This window comes from Cydia pomonella, chromosome 13 (assembly GCF_033807575.1).
Source record: "Cydia pomonella isolate Wapato2018A chromosome 13, ilCydPomo1, whole genome shotgun sequence".
Lineage (NCBI taxonomy): Eukaryota > Metazoa > Arthropoda > Insecta > Lepidoptera > Tortricidae > Cydia > Cydia pomonella.
In genome coordinates this window covers 1,778,850-1,799,735 of record NC_084715.1, presented here as the reverse complement: position 1 = coordinate 1,799,735, position 20,886 = coordinate 1,778,850, and the positions used below count along the sequence as shown (strand labels likewise).

The 20,886-nt window shown below is 38.1% G+C and overlaps 2 protein-coding genes across 2 annotated transcripts; one reads left to right on the top strand and one right to left on the bottom strand.

The window, feature by feature from the left end:
• Window positions 1-275: 275 nt before the first annotated feature.
• LOC133523962 (signal recognition particle receptor subunit beta) lies at window positions 276-12,577 on the bottom strand. The gene is made up of 6 exons (XM_061859694.1): window positions 12,341-12,577; window positions 11,358-11,524; window positions 10,921-11,060; window positions 9,289-9,420; window positions 7,934-8,054; window positions 276-4,036 (listed from the first exon to the last, which is right to left on the bottom strand). Exons 1-6 carry the CDS (start codon window positions 12,441-12,443, stop codon window positions 3,953-3,955), a joined length of 747 nt encoding a protein of 248 aa, XP_061715678.1. The 5' UTR covers window positions 12,444-12,577; the 3' UTR covers window positions 276-3,952.
• Window positions 12,578-12,704: 127 nt separating this feature from the next.
• Window positions 12,705-19,522, top strand: LOC133523961 (pyridoxine/pyridoxamine 5'-phosphate oxidase-like). Its single transcript, XM_061859693.1, has 5 exons — window positions 12,705-12,930; window positions 14,260-14,416; window positions 15,266-15,365; window positions 16,138-16,394; window positions 18,140-19,522. The coding sequence occupies exons 1-5, from the start codon at window positions 12,855-12,857 to the stop codon at window positions 18,303-18,305; spliced, it is 756 nt and encodes a 251-aa protein (XP_061715677.1). The 5' UTR covers window positions 12,705-12,854; the 3' UTR covers window positions 18,306-19,522.
• Window positions 19,523-20,886: the final 1,364 nt, after the last annotated feature.

Sequence of the window (20,886 nt, the reverse complement as noted above, 5' to 3'; positions counted from 1 at the left end):
CTGCAACTCCAGAGGAGTTACATGCGCGTTGCCGACCCTAACCCCACCCCCCTCGTTGAGCTCTGGCAAACTTACTCACCGGCAGGAACACAACACTATGAGTAGGGTCTAGTGTTATTTGGCTGCGATTTTCTGTAAGGTGGAGGTACTTCCCCAGTTGGCCTCTGCTCTAGATCTGGAATGACATCTGCTGTGCTGTGCCATACCACACAAGGCGAGATGACATTCACATAAACACATGGTTAAATTAAGCAGAATCCATGAAAACACAAAAATATTTAAGCAAGCTTTATTTAAAATTTTGCTCGACAATATGTTCCGAATAAATGCATTAATAGCCGACAACACTTACATTCAACCATACATACAATTTTCACAATAAAATCCCCAAAATACAAAAATACTTCAAATTGTACACTTTCACTATTGTCTTAGCGCTCTTCATATTATAAATTAAGCTAAGTACGAAAAGATAAAAGATATTTATTCGTGACGATCACAAAACATGTACGAACATGTACAAACTTTAAAGCAAGAAAAGAATAAATCAAGTGTGCATCACGAAATGGACCCAACTCAGCATAATGATAGATGATGGGTATTAATATAAACACGGATAAAATGCCAAAAATATATGTACGTAGGCACTACCCGTTCAATGTTGTAAGTTCATAGCTTCCTGCTACCCAAAGGTTGTCTGGAAGAGATCGCGATAAGACCGCCTGTTGTTACCTAACATTTAAGTGTTTTTAATTTCCTGTTTATTTTTTAACTATATGGTGCGCAATAAAGAATATTTACTTATATGGACTATAAGGTCCTTTATACATATTTTTGGCAATTTGTCCGTGACGATATTTAATATCAGTATATTGACGCGCCATTTCCTATCTCTATCGCGCGTTATATTGCTGTCCCGCTCATGGTGCCGGTGGTCAACACTAGCGTGCGAGCGGAACAGCAATACGATCATGCGCGTGCGATAGAAATAAGAAATGATGGGTGAATGAACGAAATTCTTCGTTTTTAGCGTCCTTACTTAAGCATAGATTCATTGATTGTATAAGAGCTGTAAAGAGTGACAAAAATCGTGTCCCCGAGTTTGACAGCTGAAGATGGCGCTGTAGGGCACCACACGTTGTGGCAACCCTATGTTCTCCACGTGCCTAAAACGTTTTTTACTTTTTTTTTTTTTAATTTATTTGAATCAAAAGAAGATTACAAAAAGCCTTAAACTACTAATCTGCCAAACTGCAGTACAGTTTGTTGGCAGAAAAAGAAAAAACTAAATCTACCCTCCATCAACTAGTATTGTAAATATTAATAACTATAGCCGCTTTTGCATACGTATGTATATTGAAACCTTGGTATGTTAAAACTTAAACTTCAGAGTGGTTATCACATACTGTTATTGATCACAGGTCATTGTATTATGTAATTCAAGCTAACATTAACATTAACTTATACATAGCCTACGTCGCTTATATTCTTAAACACCAATTTTAATTATCATTATGCCTTCATCTCTGTTGAACCGATCCATATTAGGTCTAAAACTGTTTGGCCTATATCGCTTTAGGTCTTAAGCGCATGTAGTCTACCTATCAGAATGTAGACTAAAAACCGTTAGGACTAAAACTGTCTGGGCTATATAGCTTTAGGTCTCAAACGCATTTGGACTATGATATGATCGAGCTTAGATAGCTGCGACAACGAGCGAAGCGAGGAGCGTGTTAGGTGAACTGCGACCAAAACAGTGCCAGATCCGACATCAAACATATTTTATTGTACGATATTGATTTATTAATTAAAATAAGAAAAGTGATCCAAGTTATGCGAATGGTTAGAAAACCTATTAGGAAAATAAGCTTCGTATCTTTAAAGTTTAGGCAAAACGCGATGTATTCAGTAAAATAATTATACATTACGCTATTCAAATACCCATTTTAGGCAAAACGTGAAAATGTCACTTTGAGTTCTTCATCGTAACAGGCAGTCCACTATATAGACAAAAAGCGAAATAGTCCGCAAACTAGATAGTCTTAATGCCACTGGAGATTGAAGTATAGTAAAAACACGACTAAGTCATAAAACGTTTTAGGCATGCCGAGAGAAAACGCTATCCATAGGATTGACAGGTAAATGTGGCGCCATCTGTAAAATACTTAGACCGGTGAACCCTATTGTCAAACGTCAACATTTGAAAATTTCAGTTACCGCATAATGTACTGAGAATCGAGTTCAGTCAATGTCTTAGGATGGTATTCCACCTGTCCAATTTCTTTGTCCAATGTGCATTGCGTCTCACTCTCTTATTAAGGAAAATGTGAGATGCAAATACACATTAGACCATAAAATTGGACAGGGGAATACCATCGTTAGAGGCGTGTAAATATGTTTTTGGGATATTGGCTTGTAAAGGTCTTTGTGAACTCGACAATACAGAGTACAGTGGTAAACCACTTTCTTGGCTGACTGTACAGCCCGATTTAATCAGCTGTCAAATTACGAATTTGTTTTAACCTAAACATCTCTCACAATATGAATCTCTGATAGCCACCGTGCGTGTTGGAGTCTGCCATCTAGTGACCTAAATTGGAAACTTAAACTTGTTTTTGACACATCGTACAAAAAACAAGGGAACTGTAGTTCACGCCCGCTCTCTTTGCGAGGAAAAAAGCCATTCCTATCGGCTATGTGCATGACAGTAATGACGGTACTTATAGGGTACATTTTAAACTTGACATCAATTTATGAAAATTATTACGCTTCGAAGAGTTTTATGAAAACACATATGTTAGCTGTAAAATTACTTATGTGTCGCATAGCCGCGAAGCGGGCGCCATTGTCGAACACACATCCAATAGCGTAGTTCATTTAAAATAACAAATTCATAAAAGTACGCCATCCCGAGTATGTGTCATTTTCAGTCAAAAGGTACCACTTTGTCGACGAAATTTGCCTGTAAAGACACAAGCAAATTTCTTCCTTATGGAAAGCGGGAGTGTGGTACCTTTTAATTGAAAATGACGTATTTAGGTATCGTTATAATAGGGTCAATATCACAGGAGTTTCGGACGCCTAATATTTTTGGACACGTTTTTGCGCTTGGAGTGCCTTTAGACCTCCAAACCTTATTAGTATTTCTTTGACATTGAGGACCTTTTATATCTCCAAATTAACCCAGTTACTGACTTTTAAAAAGCGTTTTTTTAATAAAAAGACATGTCAAGATTGTTTACATTTTTTCTAATGCTAAACCCCCCCCCCTCCCCCCTCCTACCACCGAGGCCTACTTACATATACATACAACATACATACATATATTACATTTTTGAATATTATTTTTTAATATTTCTGGTGGTTTGGGTGTAAAAAGAAAGAAACCAAACAAAAATACACATAGTATGCTAAAACTCTTTCTTTAGGCGCACTTGTTATTTGTATAATCTTCTTTCTTTCTTTTCTTTTTTTATAGGACATTATTACACAAATTGACTAACGAATCTCTAACGATATAGATATTTTTGTTCATAGTTTGTCCGTGTTCAAATTCAAATTTTGTTTTCTAGAAATTGATCAATTTGGTTCCTGTCATAATTTTCATAGTTTTGTATGTTTTCTTACCTTACTTGCATGTAGTACACAACTAAACCGGTAATTTATAATTGCGTAATTTACATTTCTATGTAATAGTTTTCTTAGTAATGTAGGAAACTTTAGGCCTATTTTTAGTTCATTTACTTAAGATATATTTGTAAAAGGCTGTTTGTTTTCGAAATAAATTAAAAAAAAAATGTCATCAAAATATCGTCAAAACGTGTCCAAAAAAGTAAGGGAGACAAACATGCTGATATATTTGCCCAATCAATAGTGTTACAAATCGTGAACGCTTCGTGTTACTCGGGATAATGTCATTAATTAAATAATCAGTATACAAATAGGTAATAACCTAAAGTTTGGAGATCCATTCTTGCAGCGCGCTCAGCTGCGCGGGCGCATCGTCGTCGTCTGCATTGGCTGAGCCTTCCACCACCTGCGATTTATATAAATAAATATAATAGGACATTATTACACAAATTGACTAAGTATTTCAGCACGCTCAAGAAGGATTGTGTTGTGGGTACTCAGACAACGATATACAGTGTGTAAATCTAATACGGACGATAAATTAAACCAGACATAGAACTCATTAGTATAATCATTAATAAAGATGTTTTTTTTTTTTTAAGTTACACATAACTGTGAACCCATAATTAATTTTTGAAAATTTTATCAACAGCAATGTACTGTAAACATGGTTGCGTTACCAGAATATCGATACTGCGCATTTACAAACTCACCTAATATCTGCAGGAACAATCAAATGTTAGTATTACACTGCGTTTAATGTTTTATGGTTATTTTCGTAGACAGACTGCTACTAGGCATGTTAAAGATATGAAATGTTATTTATTTATCATTTTTATCAACAAAGAACTGACTTCATCTACTTAATCAACATAAGCTACGCAGACGACATGGTACTGCTGAGCCCCTCAATCAGTGGACTTAGGATTCTGCTTGATATATGTGACAGATATGCGGTGGCCCATGGACTAAAATATAATGTGCAAAAGAGTGAGGTATTACTGTTCAAGTCTGGCACTAAAACATATCCCATTCCGCCAATAATGCTCAGTGGTTCTCCTCTTCAAACAGTAACTAGATTTAAATACTTGGGTCACTGGGTTACTGACACTCGTAAGACGATGCTGACATAGAAAGGGAGCGCAGAGCACTGTCGGTAAGGTGTAACATGCTCTCTCGCAGGTTTGCACGCTGTTCTAAGGAGGTGAAAATTACCTTGTTTAAAACGTATTGTCAAACCCTATACACGTGCAACCTGTGGAGTGACTACACTAAAAAAGCCTACAGTGCTCTGCGCGTCCAGTACAATAACGCCTTCAGGGGGTTGTTGGGGCTGCCCTGGCACTGCAGCGCGTCGGGGATGTTCGCCGCGCGGAGAACCGACGGTTTCCAAGCCGTGATGCGGAAGCGGGGGGCGTCCCTGAGCGAGCGTGTTCGGGGCAGTACCAACACTCTCCAGAAGGTGATTGCTGAGAGGATGGACAGCCCTATCCTTATTCACTGGATGTCTCTGCATGCCATTCCAAATTGTAATTATACTTTCTACTAACACACTTAGCCGTAAGTCATTACTAACATAATATGGATGTTTTTGTCCGAAATAAATGCTTTCATTTTCATTTTTTTTAATGTCATTTTAATCAGGCACGATAACAGTACTTGACGTGATGTTTCCTAATACTGAGCATAGGCGTACTTTGATAGCACCTTTTCTGAAAATGCATTTCATATCAGTACCTAATACTAGAAAGATAATTATTATGATATCATTTAGTATTTCATTTGTCTGATTCTGTTATACCAGATGATGGGAAATAAACCCGCCTGATAATTGTATTATTACCAAAATTTATTTCGAGAATGAACTAAACAGTCTAAACACCACAAAGTTTGGTACATTGTTTCAAAACGTGACAAACTCTTTGGTAAAGTTAAATGGTTTTTATTTTATTTCAACTTTGATTTGACAATGTCAGTCATTCAATACAGAAGTAATCCTTTCAAATTTTATCAAAATTAACAATTTAAAATTACAACTATTCCCTGCTCCTTAATCTGACCAACACTTTCGTGCTAAATTCGTAATCCCGTTTTATGGGGAACTATATTGACGTGATGCTGGCAAATGCCTTCGTGGCGATAGCCATTAATTAAAAAAAAAATATATATATGTAATCGTAAGTTATAAAAATGCCTCGTTTAACAACTTTTACTGCTCCCGAATTAATGGAAATGATTTTAATTTACGGAGCATTACAAAAAGGTAATCGAGCGTTAGCACAGCGTGTACAGAGAGCGATTCCCTGACCTAATTGTACCAAGAAACGCTCAAGTGGTTGTAAACGCGATACAGCGAGTTCGCGAAGTTTTTCCCGTGACTGGAAGGGTGGAGGGAGCAGCTATTCGCGATGAAGTACCAGTTCCATTACAAGACCGAATCCTCCATTTTGCACTTGACCCTGAGAGTAGTAGAGGAAGGAGGTAGAAGAACTGAGAAACAAGATAACTGAAGTTTTTCAGAGACTCAGAGATACCATCAATCTTCGCCACGTCATGGAGTTAGTCAAACGACGTTGCGAAACCTGTTATGAAATACAAGGAAGACACGTGGAGAAAAGGTATCTGCGGCGAAACCGGCGAAACTAAACTGTGCTTTTAATAGGTAGGTATTAAAAGTCTCTGGTTTTTTACGTGTATATAAATAGCTTAGCTCTAAACAGGGAAAAAACTATGTTTATAGTATTTCAGCTAAATGGCGCATCACCACCACCCTACCTTGTCACCGTCGACGATCATACCCCCCTGCAGATTGTCCAAACGACGAAGCTGCTGGGCTTTCATATCGATAGTGCCCTCACGTGGGGCTACCACATCGACGAGCTCTGCTCCAAGCTAGGTCGTACACACTTCGCGCTCCGTCGACTGGCTAGCACGGCGTCTCGCAGCGCAGTAATATCTTGTTATTTTGCGACTGTTCACAGCCTCCTCACCTACGGCGTCGAGCTGTGGGCGCGGGCTGCAGACGCCGGGCGAGCCTTCAGAATGCAGAAGAAGGCGGTACGTGCCATTGTCGGCGCATCCGACGATGCCCCGTGCAAAGAGCTATTTAAGGAACTAAATATTATGCCCCTTCCCTGCGAACTCATCTACCAAGTAGCTCTCTTCACACACAAGAACTTGGATGCATTTCGGCAGCGAGGTGTGAACCCGTACCGCGCCATGCGCAGCAATAAGCTCGCCATTCTGCTCGTCACACCTAAACACGATCTACGCAAGTCGGAGAGGTCGGTGTATGTCATGGGCCCGTCTGTGTATAACAGACTGCCGGACGCAATTAAAATGGATGCAACTTCCATAGTGGCCTTTAGGTTAAAACTACGTAAATGGCTCCTTGACCACGCGTTTTATTCATTAGATGAGTTCTACGAACTTCCTACTCAATGAGTTTGTTTGTATTAATTTTGATTGTTATGTGTTATATACTTATGTACCTGTACCTATTGTACATTATGCAATAAACCTAATGTATTTCCTAGACCTAAGCCTGACATGTAACTTGGTGTTATGAATAAATTATTTGTATTTGTATCTAACTTTATTTTTGAATCATACTTGGTTATTATTTACCCACTCATGACAGTTAATGACAATAATGACATTACATACGCAATATGAGCTTTTGGAAGTAACTGTCAACGAGTGTTTAACGCGAGTGTGTTTGCGTTACATTGCGGGCCGAATTATTTTGTATGGATTAAATTTTAATTGCAATTCGAACTAAAAATTATCTAATTACATTTTTTATGCTCTATACAAACCACCGTTAAGAAATTTGCCCATATTAGATTTACACACTGTATATAATAGACAAACACTTAAACACAGAAAACAACCATGACATAAAAAAATACATATTAATAAACAAAAATGGGACCAACTATGAAATCGTGAAAAAAATTGACTGTTTTATACATTTTCGCTGCCTGACCTTGACATTTTCTATGGGAGAGTATTTTTTTTTTGCGATTTTGGGGTTGGTCCCATAGCAAAAGTTGCTCAGTTTGACCGATATATTCAGCCCGGATATTATTGCAGGTGACTAAATAAACATCCAAAGGTTCCGCCCTCTTTTTCTACTCGTCCCGATTTTGTGCTAATTCTTGCCAGTCTCTTCAAAAGGAATTTCATGCGCGTTGCCGACCCTAACACTCCACACCCTCGTTGAGCTCCGGCAACCTTACTCACCGGCAGGAACACAACACTATGAGTAGGGTCTAGTGTTAAGTTAATAGCAAGTGTGTACCTCAACTTTGCTGCTGAGTTGTGAGAATTCGAACGGTTTCCCCGCCGCGCCCAGCCCGGCGCGCGGCGCGGCCGGCGCCACGGACTGCAGCTGGTTGGATTTGGTGACCCGGACTAGGTTGCTGTAGATAATATATTTATACACCGCATTTTTATTGAATTCCGTTAACTTCGGGGTATTGGTAAGTACGTTTAAGGAAACTACGTGACAGTTATTAAAAAAAAAAAAATTTTTTTTTTTTTTAGAAGCGGTGGTGGCCAAGTGGATATGACGTTCGACTTTCAATCCGGAGGTCGCGGGTTCAAATCCTGGCTCGTACCAATGAGTTTTTCGGAACTTATGTACGAAATGTCATTTGATATTTACCACAAGCATTTCGGTGAAGGAAAACATCGTGAGGAAACCTGCATACATCTGCGAAGAAACTCAAAGGTGTATGTGAAGTCCCCAATCCGCATTGGGCTAGCGTGGGGACTATAGCCCGAGCCCTCTCGCGCATGAGAGGAGGCCTGTGCCCAGCAGTGGGACGTATATAGGCTGAATTATTATTATTATTATTTTTTAAATATAAAGTACCTAATTAAATGTTGCATATAGCGTCGTTGTTGCACGGGCATTACATTTATCTCAATCAAACAATTGAAAACTGTGACATGTCAATGTCATTTCGAACATCGATCGTCGGAGATAGTACTTAAGTTTAGTAGCAAATGTATTAACCCGTACTAAACACTAATCAATATGTGAACGGGCCCTAAGGTAAGTGTACACACTCGTAAGGGCTTTATAAGATAAAAATAAAATATTGATTATCTCCGAAATGGAGTTAACTAGAATACCGGCGTCTTTGAGAAAGTTACTTAATTTAAGCTCAGGAATGCACCCTTGAAATTAACGCAAATTAAAAAAACACGGTGTATACACATGTATACATGTACACATTTCGTACCTTGTTACAGTGACAATTAATAGTATGAGGTTCCGGGTACGTCCTTAAACTACGTCCGAAAGAGAAGTATAGGCATTGTGAATGTCATCTCGCTTTGTGTGGTAGGGCACAGCAGCGGATGTCATTCCAGATCTAGAGCAGAGCCCAACTGGGGAAGTACCTCCACCTTACAGAAAACAGCAGCCAAATAACACTAGCAGTATCCAAAGGCAACATTCGATATTGTTCTTATAACATTCGATATTACTATATTACTTATCGTTTATCTTATTTTTTCGCAACTGTATTAAAAAACCTCGTTCGATACACGTGCGGAAATGTCATTCTTCACTCGTCCCGAGTCTTGCCACTGGCCTACGGCTCATTATTTTTGTTTAATACCGATATGATATACAATCTTACTTACAGTTCCTTCTCCAACAAGCCCTTTATAACTTGGCTGCCCTTGGCCAGAGGCAAGTCCTGCTTGTTGCACAGAATGAGCACCGGAGGCGAGTTGCTCTGCACTGTGGGATCGGAGAGGATGGTGTACAAATACCTGAAGAAAAAGAACAATAAGCATGTTATGGTTGGTTGTATGGTTATGGTTCACTGGTAGAGAATGCCTATTGGCATTAAGTCCGCCTGTTGTACTCTTTTTTTTTAGTGCAATAAAGTTTAAAATAAATAAATATACTCCGTTTCTTTTAGCATTAGAAAAGGTAAGCAATCTTGATGTGTCTTTTGATTGAAAAACACTTTTGATAAATAAGGGACAGCAAATATGTAGCAATAGGCGGGTTCACACACTTCCTCGCACACAAACTGCTCAGTGTAGACGTGCCTCGGCCGAGGAAAACGCGCGCGCCGCCTAATAATGATATTTTTAGGGTTCCGCAGCCAAATAGCCGGGTCCACACAGAGCGAGCATACGCGCGAGGCATTTTCCTCACGCACAAACCGGCCAGTGTAGACGTGCCTCGGCCGAGGCGGCGCATGCGTTTTCCTCGCCCGAGCGCGCCGCCTCGGCCGAGGCATGTCTACACCGGTCGGTTTGTGCGTGAGGCAATTGCCTCGCGCGTATGCTCGTTCTGTGTGGACCTGGCTAATGGCAAAAAACTGAGCCGTCTGTCCGTCCGTATGTCACAGCTACTTTTTTCCGAAACTATAAGAACTATACTGTTGAAACTTGGTAAGTAGATGTATTCTGTGAACCGCATTAAGATTTTCACACAAAAATCCAAAAAAGAAATTTTGGGGGTTCCCCATACTTAGAACTGAAACTGAAAAATTTTTTTTCATCAAACCCATACCTGTGGGGTATCTATGGATAGGTCTTCGAAAATGATATAAGGGTTTGTAATATCTTTTTTTTCGAAACTGAATAGTTTGCGCGAGAGACACTTCCAAAGTGGTAAAATGTGTCCCCCCCCTCCCCTGTAACTTCTAAAATAAAAGAATGATAAACCCAAATATAATATATGATGTACATTACCACGCAAACTTCCACCGAAAATTGGTTTGAACGAGATCAAGTAAGAGTTTTTTTAATACGTCATAAATGGTACGGACCCCTTCATGGGCGAGTCCGACTCGCACTTGGCCGCTTTTTTTCTTTTGCTTTCATAAATATTAGTTACTAAATTTAATCTCCCATAGAAAATGTCAAGGTCAGACAGCCAATTTGTTTTTCGTAATTTCGGGGTTGGTCCCATAGTGAAAGTTGCTCAGTATGACCTATATATTCACCCCGTAAATTATTGCACGTGACTAAATAAACAACCTTTTTTTTTTTTATGGAGGATAGGCAGGCGTTTGACCACGATCACACACGGTAAGTGATGGTGGAGCACGCTTACTTATGAGATACCTATTTTAATACCTGTATAAATTCCAGAATGTTATTTATGATGAATTAATTATAAAATATATTTTAAAATATGTTTTTGGCGAGAGGTCGCACAGGACCGAGAAAAGTGGCGCTGTCTTGTGTCGGAGGCCAAGTCTCATTTTGGGTTGCTGAGCCAACGGAGTAAGTAAGTTTTAAAGAAACACTCACTCGGCAACATCTCTGATTTCCTTCTGCACCGTCTCAGAGTCAACGACATAGACAATGCCCTTGGCGCTGCTCTTGTACTGGTCAAAGAACTTATTCCGCAGCCTCTCTTGCCCAGGCAAGTCCACTAGCTTAAGGGTTTTCTGAAAACATTACAAAAAATATTAAAACAAATAATTAATCTAAATTGTTTCTCGCATCCCAGACAAAGATCATGAAGACAGATCATCTGACAAAGTTTCAATTGGTAGGCAATGACTATTTTTTTAAGTGTTTGGATGGCTGCAGTTCCTCAGTCCTCTAAAGGAGCGACAGTAGATGCTCACGAGGGTTCATTACTCATCGCCCTTAACCACTTTACGAGTTTTCGCCCAGGATGCTATTAGTCATGGAAAACTATTCCTGGCCTGCGCTCTACGAGGTAATTAATGTATACTTACACTACCAACAGCATAGTCTTCCACATTCTCCTTCATAGATGTAAAAGTCTGACGGTACTGTGAGTATGCCATTCGGACAAACAGCAGGGTCTTGCCGGAGTCCGAGAGCCCTGTGAGTAGCACTGAGCGCCTCTGGTGGCGGCGGCGGGAGAATAACCACCAGAATACTGAAATATATTTAAAATAATGTAACAATCACACTGGTTTCAGATTGAATTTTACCTCCATCACATTATGAGTTTAACCGCTATTTTTGTGTGTAGATCTTAAACAGGTCATCTAATTTGAAAAAAAAAAAAAACTTAAAATAATACATTAACTTCTTTTTTCTTAGTGAAGTACCCTTACTACCCTTTTACTTTAGGGGTAGTAAGAGCAGACCTTGAGAAGACCTGAAATTGGGAACTCTCTGTAAGGAATATCTAATTTCACTAAATTCATGTTTGAATCAAAACATGTTGTGAGACTGAGACAGTGTCTAGCTTGTCAATACGTTATTGTTAATAACATGCAATTTATTTGTTATATTGCCACACTTAATACATTTATCTCTTGTATATTAATAATTGTTTAGCTCCTGTTTATGGTAACATTGACTAAGATAATAATCCATATCTATTTACAAATATGTATGAAGAATAACAATAACTACATAAACTATCTTATCATTGTATAATAAAATTAATAAAATATAAATCCCCTATAGGACTATAACTAAGTATTGGAAGCATGGGCATCCATTTTAGACTGCAAGCTAGTACTTAAACCACGTGGTTAAGTTACTTCTTTACAAATCTTAAAATACCTATTTCCTTAGTCAGAATAAACAAAATCATTGAGGAAAGCCATAAAACATCGATAGCGGTCATTAATGACAGAAACTAGCTACATCCTACACGTTGGAAATAGCAGAAATCATGAAAAACTGTAGTTCAGCAAATTTATAGAGGTCAATTAACTGTAAATAGTCTACTTCTACTTACCAAGTGTAAAAATAAGCACAATCAAGCTAAGTAAGGTTATGTATTTGGGGTCGTTCAGCATAGGTTCTGTGTGTATTTTTTCCTTCACTACTTCTGACTCCATTGTTAAATTGATAAAATTAAATTGTTTATTTCAAAATTAACACAACTTTCAGAGAAACTATAAATACGTCGCAACAACACGAATCGGCATTCGTGGTAATTTTGAACGATTTGACACTTTTGACAGCTGCGCTGTGCTGTGTTGCCCTATTGCTAAGCGTAACTTTCGTAATGCGTAGGTTTCTCACAAGAATCAACGTTTCTAGCATTATCTTAAACAGGTTGAAAAATATCAAAATGTGAAATGACAGCCTTGTTTTGTATACATTTGGTGTAAAGTTTATAATATTATGTAAAATTCCCAAAACATAAACCAATTTAGTTAGCATAACTACACCTTGATAACCTTTTGACGATAACCTTATAAAAGTTATCATCAAATTCATGAAATGTGCACACTTCTAAATTTCACATGAAACTTAAGAGACAATTTTTATGTTTAGTGCTTCAATATCGGTACCAGAGTAAGATGGAAGTTGACATATCAGGTAAACAACAAACTACCTCCTTAAAACTATGTGCAGTCCACATTCCTTTGCATCAAATAGGACTTATTTTTAGCAATACCTTAGAACACTTCATTCAAGTAATAACATTCCTGAATTCCATCTATCTCCATCTCCATTATTTTATTTGATGTTGATTTCAAACTTATATGTAATTTTTTTATGTACCTAGTAATGGAAATCCATCTCTGAAGCCTATTCATTCTTTTAAAATTATGGGTCCAGTGGGACTATTACGCCAGTATCAAGGTATTAAGAGCTTTAAATAAGACTAAAATTGTACGGTTAGTACAAGACAGTGTATGGTTATTTTATCAGCTCTTGTAAAGCAATAGCTGGACTTTACAAGTAGCATGTGGACTTAATCACGAGGCATGACTATCAAGATGGCGCTTGAACAGGAAGCCCCCTTAAGCTTTAAGCTTTTGTCCAAAGAGCATATAACCACTATAATTGTCAACACTACATTTATCATATGCATGTTTCTGGCAATTTGAGAACCTATTCACTTTCTGTTACACTGTACAATATTGTTAATAGGTTGGCAAGACAACAAATTGGCATATTTTATTAATTTTGGTAGAAGCTAAATAAGGAAGTATTTTTCCAAATATATCCTGCCTCTCCAAGCATCACCAATAATTGCATGTTATTTGCAATACATTGCGGCAATTGATCAATCAAATAAATTTATTGCTCCATAGCCAGCCATTTCCATCTAAAATTGCATGCCATTTGTTGCACTGTCTGGAGAAGCCTTTACTTATTTAGTGTAGCCCTTTATTCTGAACATGTTTGTTGTTTCATCTATTACAGTAAATTAGATGTTAATATTTATATGAAATCTCTTAAGTTCAGTGTGCTTGGCGGCAAAGGCTTCCTCCAACTCCTTCCAATATTTCCTCACTCTTGCCAGCCTTGTCCAGAGTAATCACACTGTGCGTATTATTTCGTCTTCCCATTATGTTAATTGAGGGCCTTGCGATCTTGACCCATCTGTAGGGTGCCACATGAGAATTCTTTCACTCTAATTTTCTATCTTGCATCTCATAGTGTGACCTTCCCACCTCCATTTTTGCATGTTTATGTGGGTAAGGATGTCCGTTATTTTAGTTCGGGATCTTATGTCAGAGCTGCGGTTTATATCCTGCAATTTTACATTGAGCATGCTCATCCCCATAGCTCTCTGCCAGCCAGAATATCTAATGCCAGCCAGAGAGCTATGGAGAGAAGCCTTTAGGTGACTAAATCTGACATGTGGGATGCTAAAAGGCATTTGCCAAACAACTAATATGAAATAATTATGTTTAGGTCTGAGAAAACAATGCAAGAATAAGGATGATGCTTTTTTGGAAAAGGACTTAGTATCCAAAGAGCCGATCGGGCAATTTAAGGCTTGGTATGATGAAGTTTGTGCTGCTAAAGATGTCCTTTTCCCCGGTGCCATGTGTCTTGCCACAGTGTCACAGTTAGTATAATAATTAAATAAATAATAAATTCATATTTTGGGGACATTCTTACTAAGATCAACCTAATCCCCAAGGCTTGGAACCGGTTTTAAAAATAGCAGTAAATACTGGTTTATTTTGGTTTTACTCCGAACTTTCACAAGAACGCGAAGTTTAAAAACTTAATTGTAACCTAAATAAACCAGTTTATTCGACGAGCGACGAGACGGCCGTCAGGTCTGGTGGTGTGCCGCGTAAACACTGACACCCGCATAGGAAGAAACCGGTTTTTATGTTCTGAACCGGTTAATCTGACAAGAACTTTATGGAAATGTTCTCCTAAAAACCAGTTAAAAAATAACAGTTTTATGAACGAAATCGAAATTAAAAGGTTTTGCGCCAAGTACATGATAAGCAATGATAACGGTTTGGAATTTTAACCGGTTTCCGAGCCTTGCTAATCCCAAACTAAGCAAACCTTGTACTTACTGTGGGTACTAGGTAATCACAGATTTAATACATGCTTGGATGCATAGACAATATCCTTAACTTATAACAAATTTTGGTTACTTATGCATATACCTACCTAGTGAAACACAAATTTATCACCAAACCAATAAGGGAAATTCTAACTACCTATAAAACATTACAAATATTAATGAATGTTATTAAATACTTTTCGATCAAAATCACTAGTTAAAAGTCAATTTTTCAAGTCGACATGAGGAAATAGCTCAAAATTAGCATGAAATTACTTTGCCCCTTTTGTAGTTAAAATCCAAATTTCTCATTAGTTTCTAAAGAATAAAGAGATCTTTTTAACGGGCTGGTGTGGTGAAAATTGAATTCTTTGTTTCTTTTTTTTACAGGGAAGGATTTCCATCTGCTAGATACGTCATATGCACTAGCTTCAATAAAGATGGTTTCAAGTTTTTTACCGACTTTACTAGTAGAAAGTCGAAAGAAATGGTATGCTACTGTTATTCCTTTTATAAGTCCAGTAAATTCAGTAATTGTCTTTTAAATTCGTTCACTCTTAGAATGGAAGTATCCCGCTAACATATTTGGCCACATAAGGGGTAAATCACTGCACCAAAATTGGTACCTTAAAGTCTCAAAAAATATGTCTAAAACAAGTAAACAGTGTATCGCAGCTAGTTGCAAAAACAATCAAAATAATGCTGACAACACATAAGTATAATAATATGTCCAAACGGCGACGTTTTAAGCCCGTTCGGTATACCGGTATTCGGTATACGTGTCAGATTTTGCGATTTTGGTATTAAGAAAAGATAATGGGGTAAAGTCCGACCAGAAATATATGATCATTGTCAAGAGGGCTCTGTTATTCTCATGTATAGGATGGCAGTTCAGTTTAATATGAAAAATTTAGTTCCAATGAAATTCCGCAATATGGTGCGTGATCATATATTACTGGTCAGGCTTTAGATATTTCCTACGAAGGTAGAATGGATTCATCCCAGTTTGAAGTTAAGCGACACAGGTATGTGTCTACCTTTTCCGTAGACATCGTGATATCTGACATCGTTTTTAGACTAAACACGGTAAAACTTATTCGTGACAATCGTGACCTACCTTTTGATTTCTTGTGTCATGTCGTGTACCTTATGGTTGTCGGGAAGAGATCACTGAGACTGCCTGTTTGTTGCTACCTTTATTTACGATGTGGGCATCCGTTTCCTTTTTTTTAATGCTGCAATATATTATATTTACATTTCAGGATAAAAACCCCAACGTAGCAGCCACATTCTACTGGGCTGCCTGCGACCGATCCATCAGAATCGAAGGACAAGTAGAGAAATTACCCGAAGAAGAATCTACAGTAGCATTCAAGTCTCGTCCAGTTGACGCTCAAGCAGCAGTCTGGGCTAGTTCGCAGAGTATTCCGATTGAATCGAAAACCTTATTAGGCGAGCGACAGAGTGAGTTGAGAAATAAGTTCCTGGCTGAGAAGGAGGTGCCGAAACCAAGTTACTGGTAGGTAAACTAGACAAACACAGTTCTTATACAGAAAACAGAACTCCCTACTGGTATACTTGTCTGCAGAGGCGGCGATAGGCGTGGGCGAGGGGGGCCTCGCGCCTTAAACAAGTATTAAACACGGACACAACGTAAAAATGTTCGTTATTTCTTGCGCCACCAGAGGGCCTCATCAAATGTTCCTTGCCCACATTAAGTTTTGGTCTTGCCCAGCCACTGCTTCTCTGGCAATGGAATTGGTAAATGGTTCGCTAATTATAGGGGTTATTACATCTATCCGGTTGCCGCATACATTGCTGAAAGGGACAGAAAACGGTATATGGTCTTAGCAACAAGATAGCAGAAAGTGTCCGTCAAAAAGGAAGATGTAATAATCCCTTATGTCGATCATAGAACGATTGGGCTATAGTTCGAGTTTTCTAGCATTAGAAAAAAGTAAACAATTTTGACATGTCTTTTCATTGAAATAATGTAAATGAACGTATTCAACGTATATGATTTATAAACAGGGATTGTAAAACCGGTTTTTTTAATACCTTTAAAAAGATTGTTAAACTATTACCGCTATAAAAAGAATACCTATATTCCTATTAGAGGTATTGTTTTCATTTCGCTTTTGTTTTTACCGCTATATTATATACTATTTACAATATTAAATACCTTTATTCAATACCGCTATTCATTGGACTGAAAGGTAAGATGTCAATCAGACACTACTAAATCACAACGAATAGGTGTAATATTGTAATGTCACGCGATAACATTCTGCATAGCTGGCTGAAGTGTATTATTATCCTGTCCTTCATTTTATTCGAAAAGGAAAAGTCTAGCCAAAGTACTAAGTACGTAGTATTTTGACAATTTAGCAATACGGAAAAGCGATATTCGAAGAAATAAATAAAGAAGTGTATTGACATTGACATGTAGGTATTACCGGTAATGGTTTTTAAGGGTAACATGACAAATACAGATATTGTTGTCTAATGGCAAAATTGCTAATAGACATGAATACCGTTATTGATTATATCGGTAATCAAAGCTTTAATGATATAAATAGCGAAATACAACTATAACCGGTTATACCTAATTTAAAACCGGTAGTCCGAATACCGGTAACGATCCCTGTTTTGTTTATACCTAATTGTTACATATTTGCCGTGACTTATTTTCCAAAAGTGCTTTTCAATAATAACGCACGTCAAAATCGCTTACATACCTTCTTTCTAATGCTAAAAAACGGATTATAGGATGGGCAAAATGACCATATAGTCGTCCTCAAATAAATACTTGCTATTCGGGATCAGCTCAATCGAATTTGGCACCAGACTTTTTTTATTTTATTTGGGACAAAAAAACAGTAACACAGGGTTTTAGACACAGAAATAAAGTACAAAGAATAATAAAGTGTGAGACCAACAACATCGTACACAGATTACTAGATTACCTACTGATAAATCTACAATATTAGCGCTACACTTATTTGTTGTTTGTCAGAAAATTATCATCAAGAAGATGTATAAGAATTTACTCGTCCACAAACGTCAGTTTACTCCGCCTTTACACCTGTAAGTTTTACTTACGTAAATAGGGACACAGCTATACTATAGAGTGAGAGATGAATATCATTATCTCATTCTAACAAATAGCTTTGTCCTTACTTACGTAAGTAAAACTTACAGGTGTAAAGGCGGCCTAATTAAAATATTATTGTAACAATAATTAAAAGACAACTTTTGTTCCAGGGGAGGATACATAATACGTCCAAACGCTGTAGAGTTTTGGCAAGCTCAGTCCAACCGTCTTTCTGACAGGATACGGTTCAGAAGACCAGAAGATGGGGAAATTCCGGATGGGAAACTACTTCATGAAGGCGAAGATGGTTGGGTTTATGAACGACTCTCGCCTTAACATTTTATAATGCATAAATAATGCAAAATTGAACCCAATCACTTTGAAATAAAGTTCAAAATCAGGTGCAAAATATATTCCCTCTGGCTTATATTTGGACCTTGATGAAAGTAGTGTAGCGACTTGAGTATTTTGAATCTATATTTGAAGAACTCAACTCGCATTCTGAGACTTAGCGCTTAGAAATCTTCCAAGTATTTTAGTGCTAAGAGTATTTTTTTAGGTTTTACCTAAAGAACAGTAAAAGATAGGCGTTAACCCAATATTTGGATAAAAATTTAAGAGTTCTCTGAAGAGGACTCAAGTCTAAAAAATTGGTCTCTAATAAGTTGAAAAGAAGAAGTCTTAACTAACGCCAGATGGGTGTTAGAGCTGGCCCCAGAAAATGGTCAACGGTTTCAAGAACAATGAAACTTATATCTTGTTATTTTGCTGCATTATTACCTTATTACTAGATCCAACACCAATGAGAATTTCCTGGATTCAACGGGCATTAGTAATGAACTTTAAAGGGCTGTCACAATAGATCACTGCCTGGTCGACGTGGCACTCAAAGTCCCACAAACTCCAATAATAATAATAAGAGATTCAAAGGTGTATGCGAAGTCCCCAGCCCGCATATGGGTCAGCGTGGGGACTATAGCCCAAGCCCTCTCGAACATGAGAGGCCGGTGCCCAGCAGTGGGACATATATAGGCTGAATTATTATATTACTAGATCATCGTCTGGCAGCTGTTCATTAAAAGTCAAAACCGTACACCATTTTTCTAGGCTAGCTCTCCGTCAATCTGATTTTAAGCCAAATTGGTCGAACCAAGGTCATTCTGTATGGCATTTGCAATGACTAAGTGTGGCAATGTCATAATACTTTTAAACTTCTATTAAGAATGACGTTTATAATGACACTGCCTTAACTTTGTTTAGTTCCGTTCGAATCGGTGTAAAGTTAGCTTAGATGGACTCTAATAGCATCTACAGACGACCGCACCAGACCGCGACCTTGGCGCGGTCCGGCGCACGTTCGATCGTGTGCAAATCGTGTGTAACGTGGTCCGCCGTACGGCCGTTATGGACGCAACTATAAGTGAGAGCGAGAAATATATATTTTCACCCCAACAAGGTAATTAGTTAAGAGTTAACTGCCAAAGAAGGCCATGGCCGTGCTCTTAGCCCCAGCAAAGTGTGATATGCTCAATAAATAAAATAAATTTCAAAAATGTCTTTATATTCTTATTTGATAGATATATAGTTAGCTAGTTCCTAGTATTTATAAGAATCAATAATTTAATGGCTTAGCACAGATGCGCCGCGACAGTTTCTCGCCCGCGAAATAGATTACTCGTTCCTTTCTATTATTGAGGCCAGACCAGATGCCAAATGGCCAATTTTATCATAAATTAAATTGGTGACTTGATAGCCAATCTCATCTAGCACTCACAGTCCACAGGTTCTTGCATTAAATTTCGCTTTTGTGTCCGCGCCGCACAATGAAATTGATAATTTAATCAGCTTAAGCTTCAACGCTCAGAGAGCCTACCGCGTACACCGGAGTTCAGAAATTTGCCCCCGACTTTGTATTGAAAAAATATTATCTCTCAAATTCGTAAGAGCGATAGAGAGGCAGATATCAATATTTTATTGCTCGGAACAATAATCTCAGTCGTGCGGACACAAATTTTAGGGTGGAGCATCATTGAGCCAAGTGTTATCTTGGCTGTGCATTTTACTGACTCCTTATTGAGCCGTCCAGACGGGATGATTAAATTGACAATTTGATTAGAAAAAAATAGCGCCAATCTAATTTAGCGCTCACACGTACAGAATGACATAAGTGCCAATTACATCGACACTTTCTATCGCCCAATGTATGGACCCGACGTCGGGCCCGAGCAAGAGTATTTTTCCGTTTCACCAAATATCAGCACATCTTTTACAATATTTGACACGTAAAAATACTTTGTCTCTAATTGCCAAAAATTTGCAATGTTTGATATTTTTGCATATGAACCATTTTTTACATTACAAATATTGTTAACGATGTGCTGATAATTCGTGAAACGGAAAACGATTATCAAGCCCGACATCGGGACTGACTTCGGGCCCGATATCGGGAAGTCTGGATGTAATTGGCCCTATAGTGGAATCGGCGACGTATGGTGGAATCCTTCAAATTGTTTTTTGCGTCCAACTCGTCCAAGCCACCTCATCCAGAACGTACGAGTAGGGATTAATGTGATTATATGTTCTTTGACCTCATCATTTATATTGAGTGCAGGTCTAATTTAAAGATGAGACCCTCGGTGGATTGTCAAAGAAAATTTTGTAGCCACGGTTGTGTTTTTTTTTTAAATATTTGTTACTCCATAACTCCGTCATTACTTTAACGTGGTACGCAAGTAAGTATAACGGGTTGGCACTGATTGACTAGCAGACTAGAACGTTATCTTTTCGCGGATTAGCAAAGTAATATTTTTTTAAATTTACCTCCGACGTTTCGAGAACGGCGTTATCCCCGTGGCCTCGGAGAAGACTGGCTAAAGTTATCAACATCTTCTAGCCGCGCGAGTTTTTTATGTTAAAA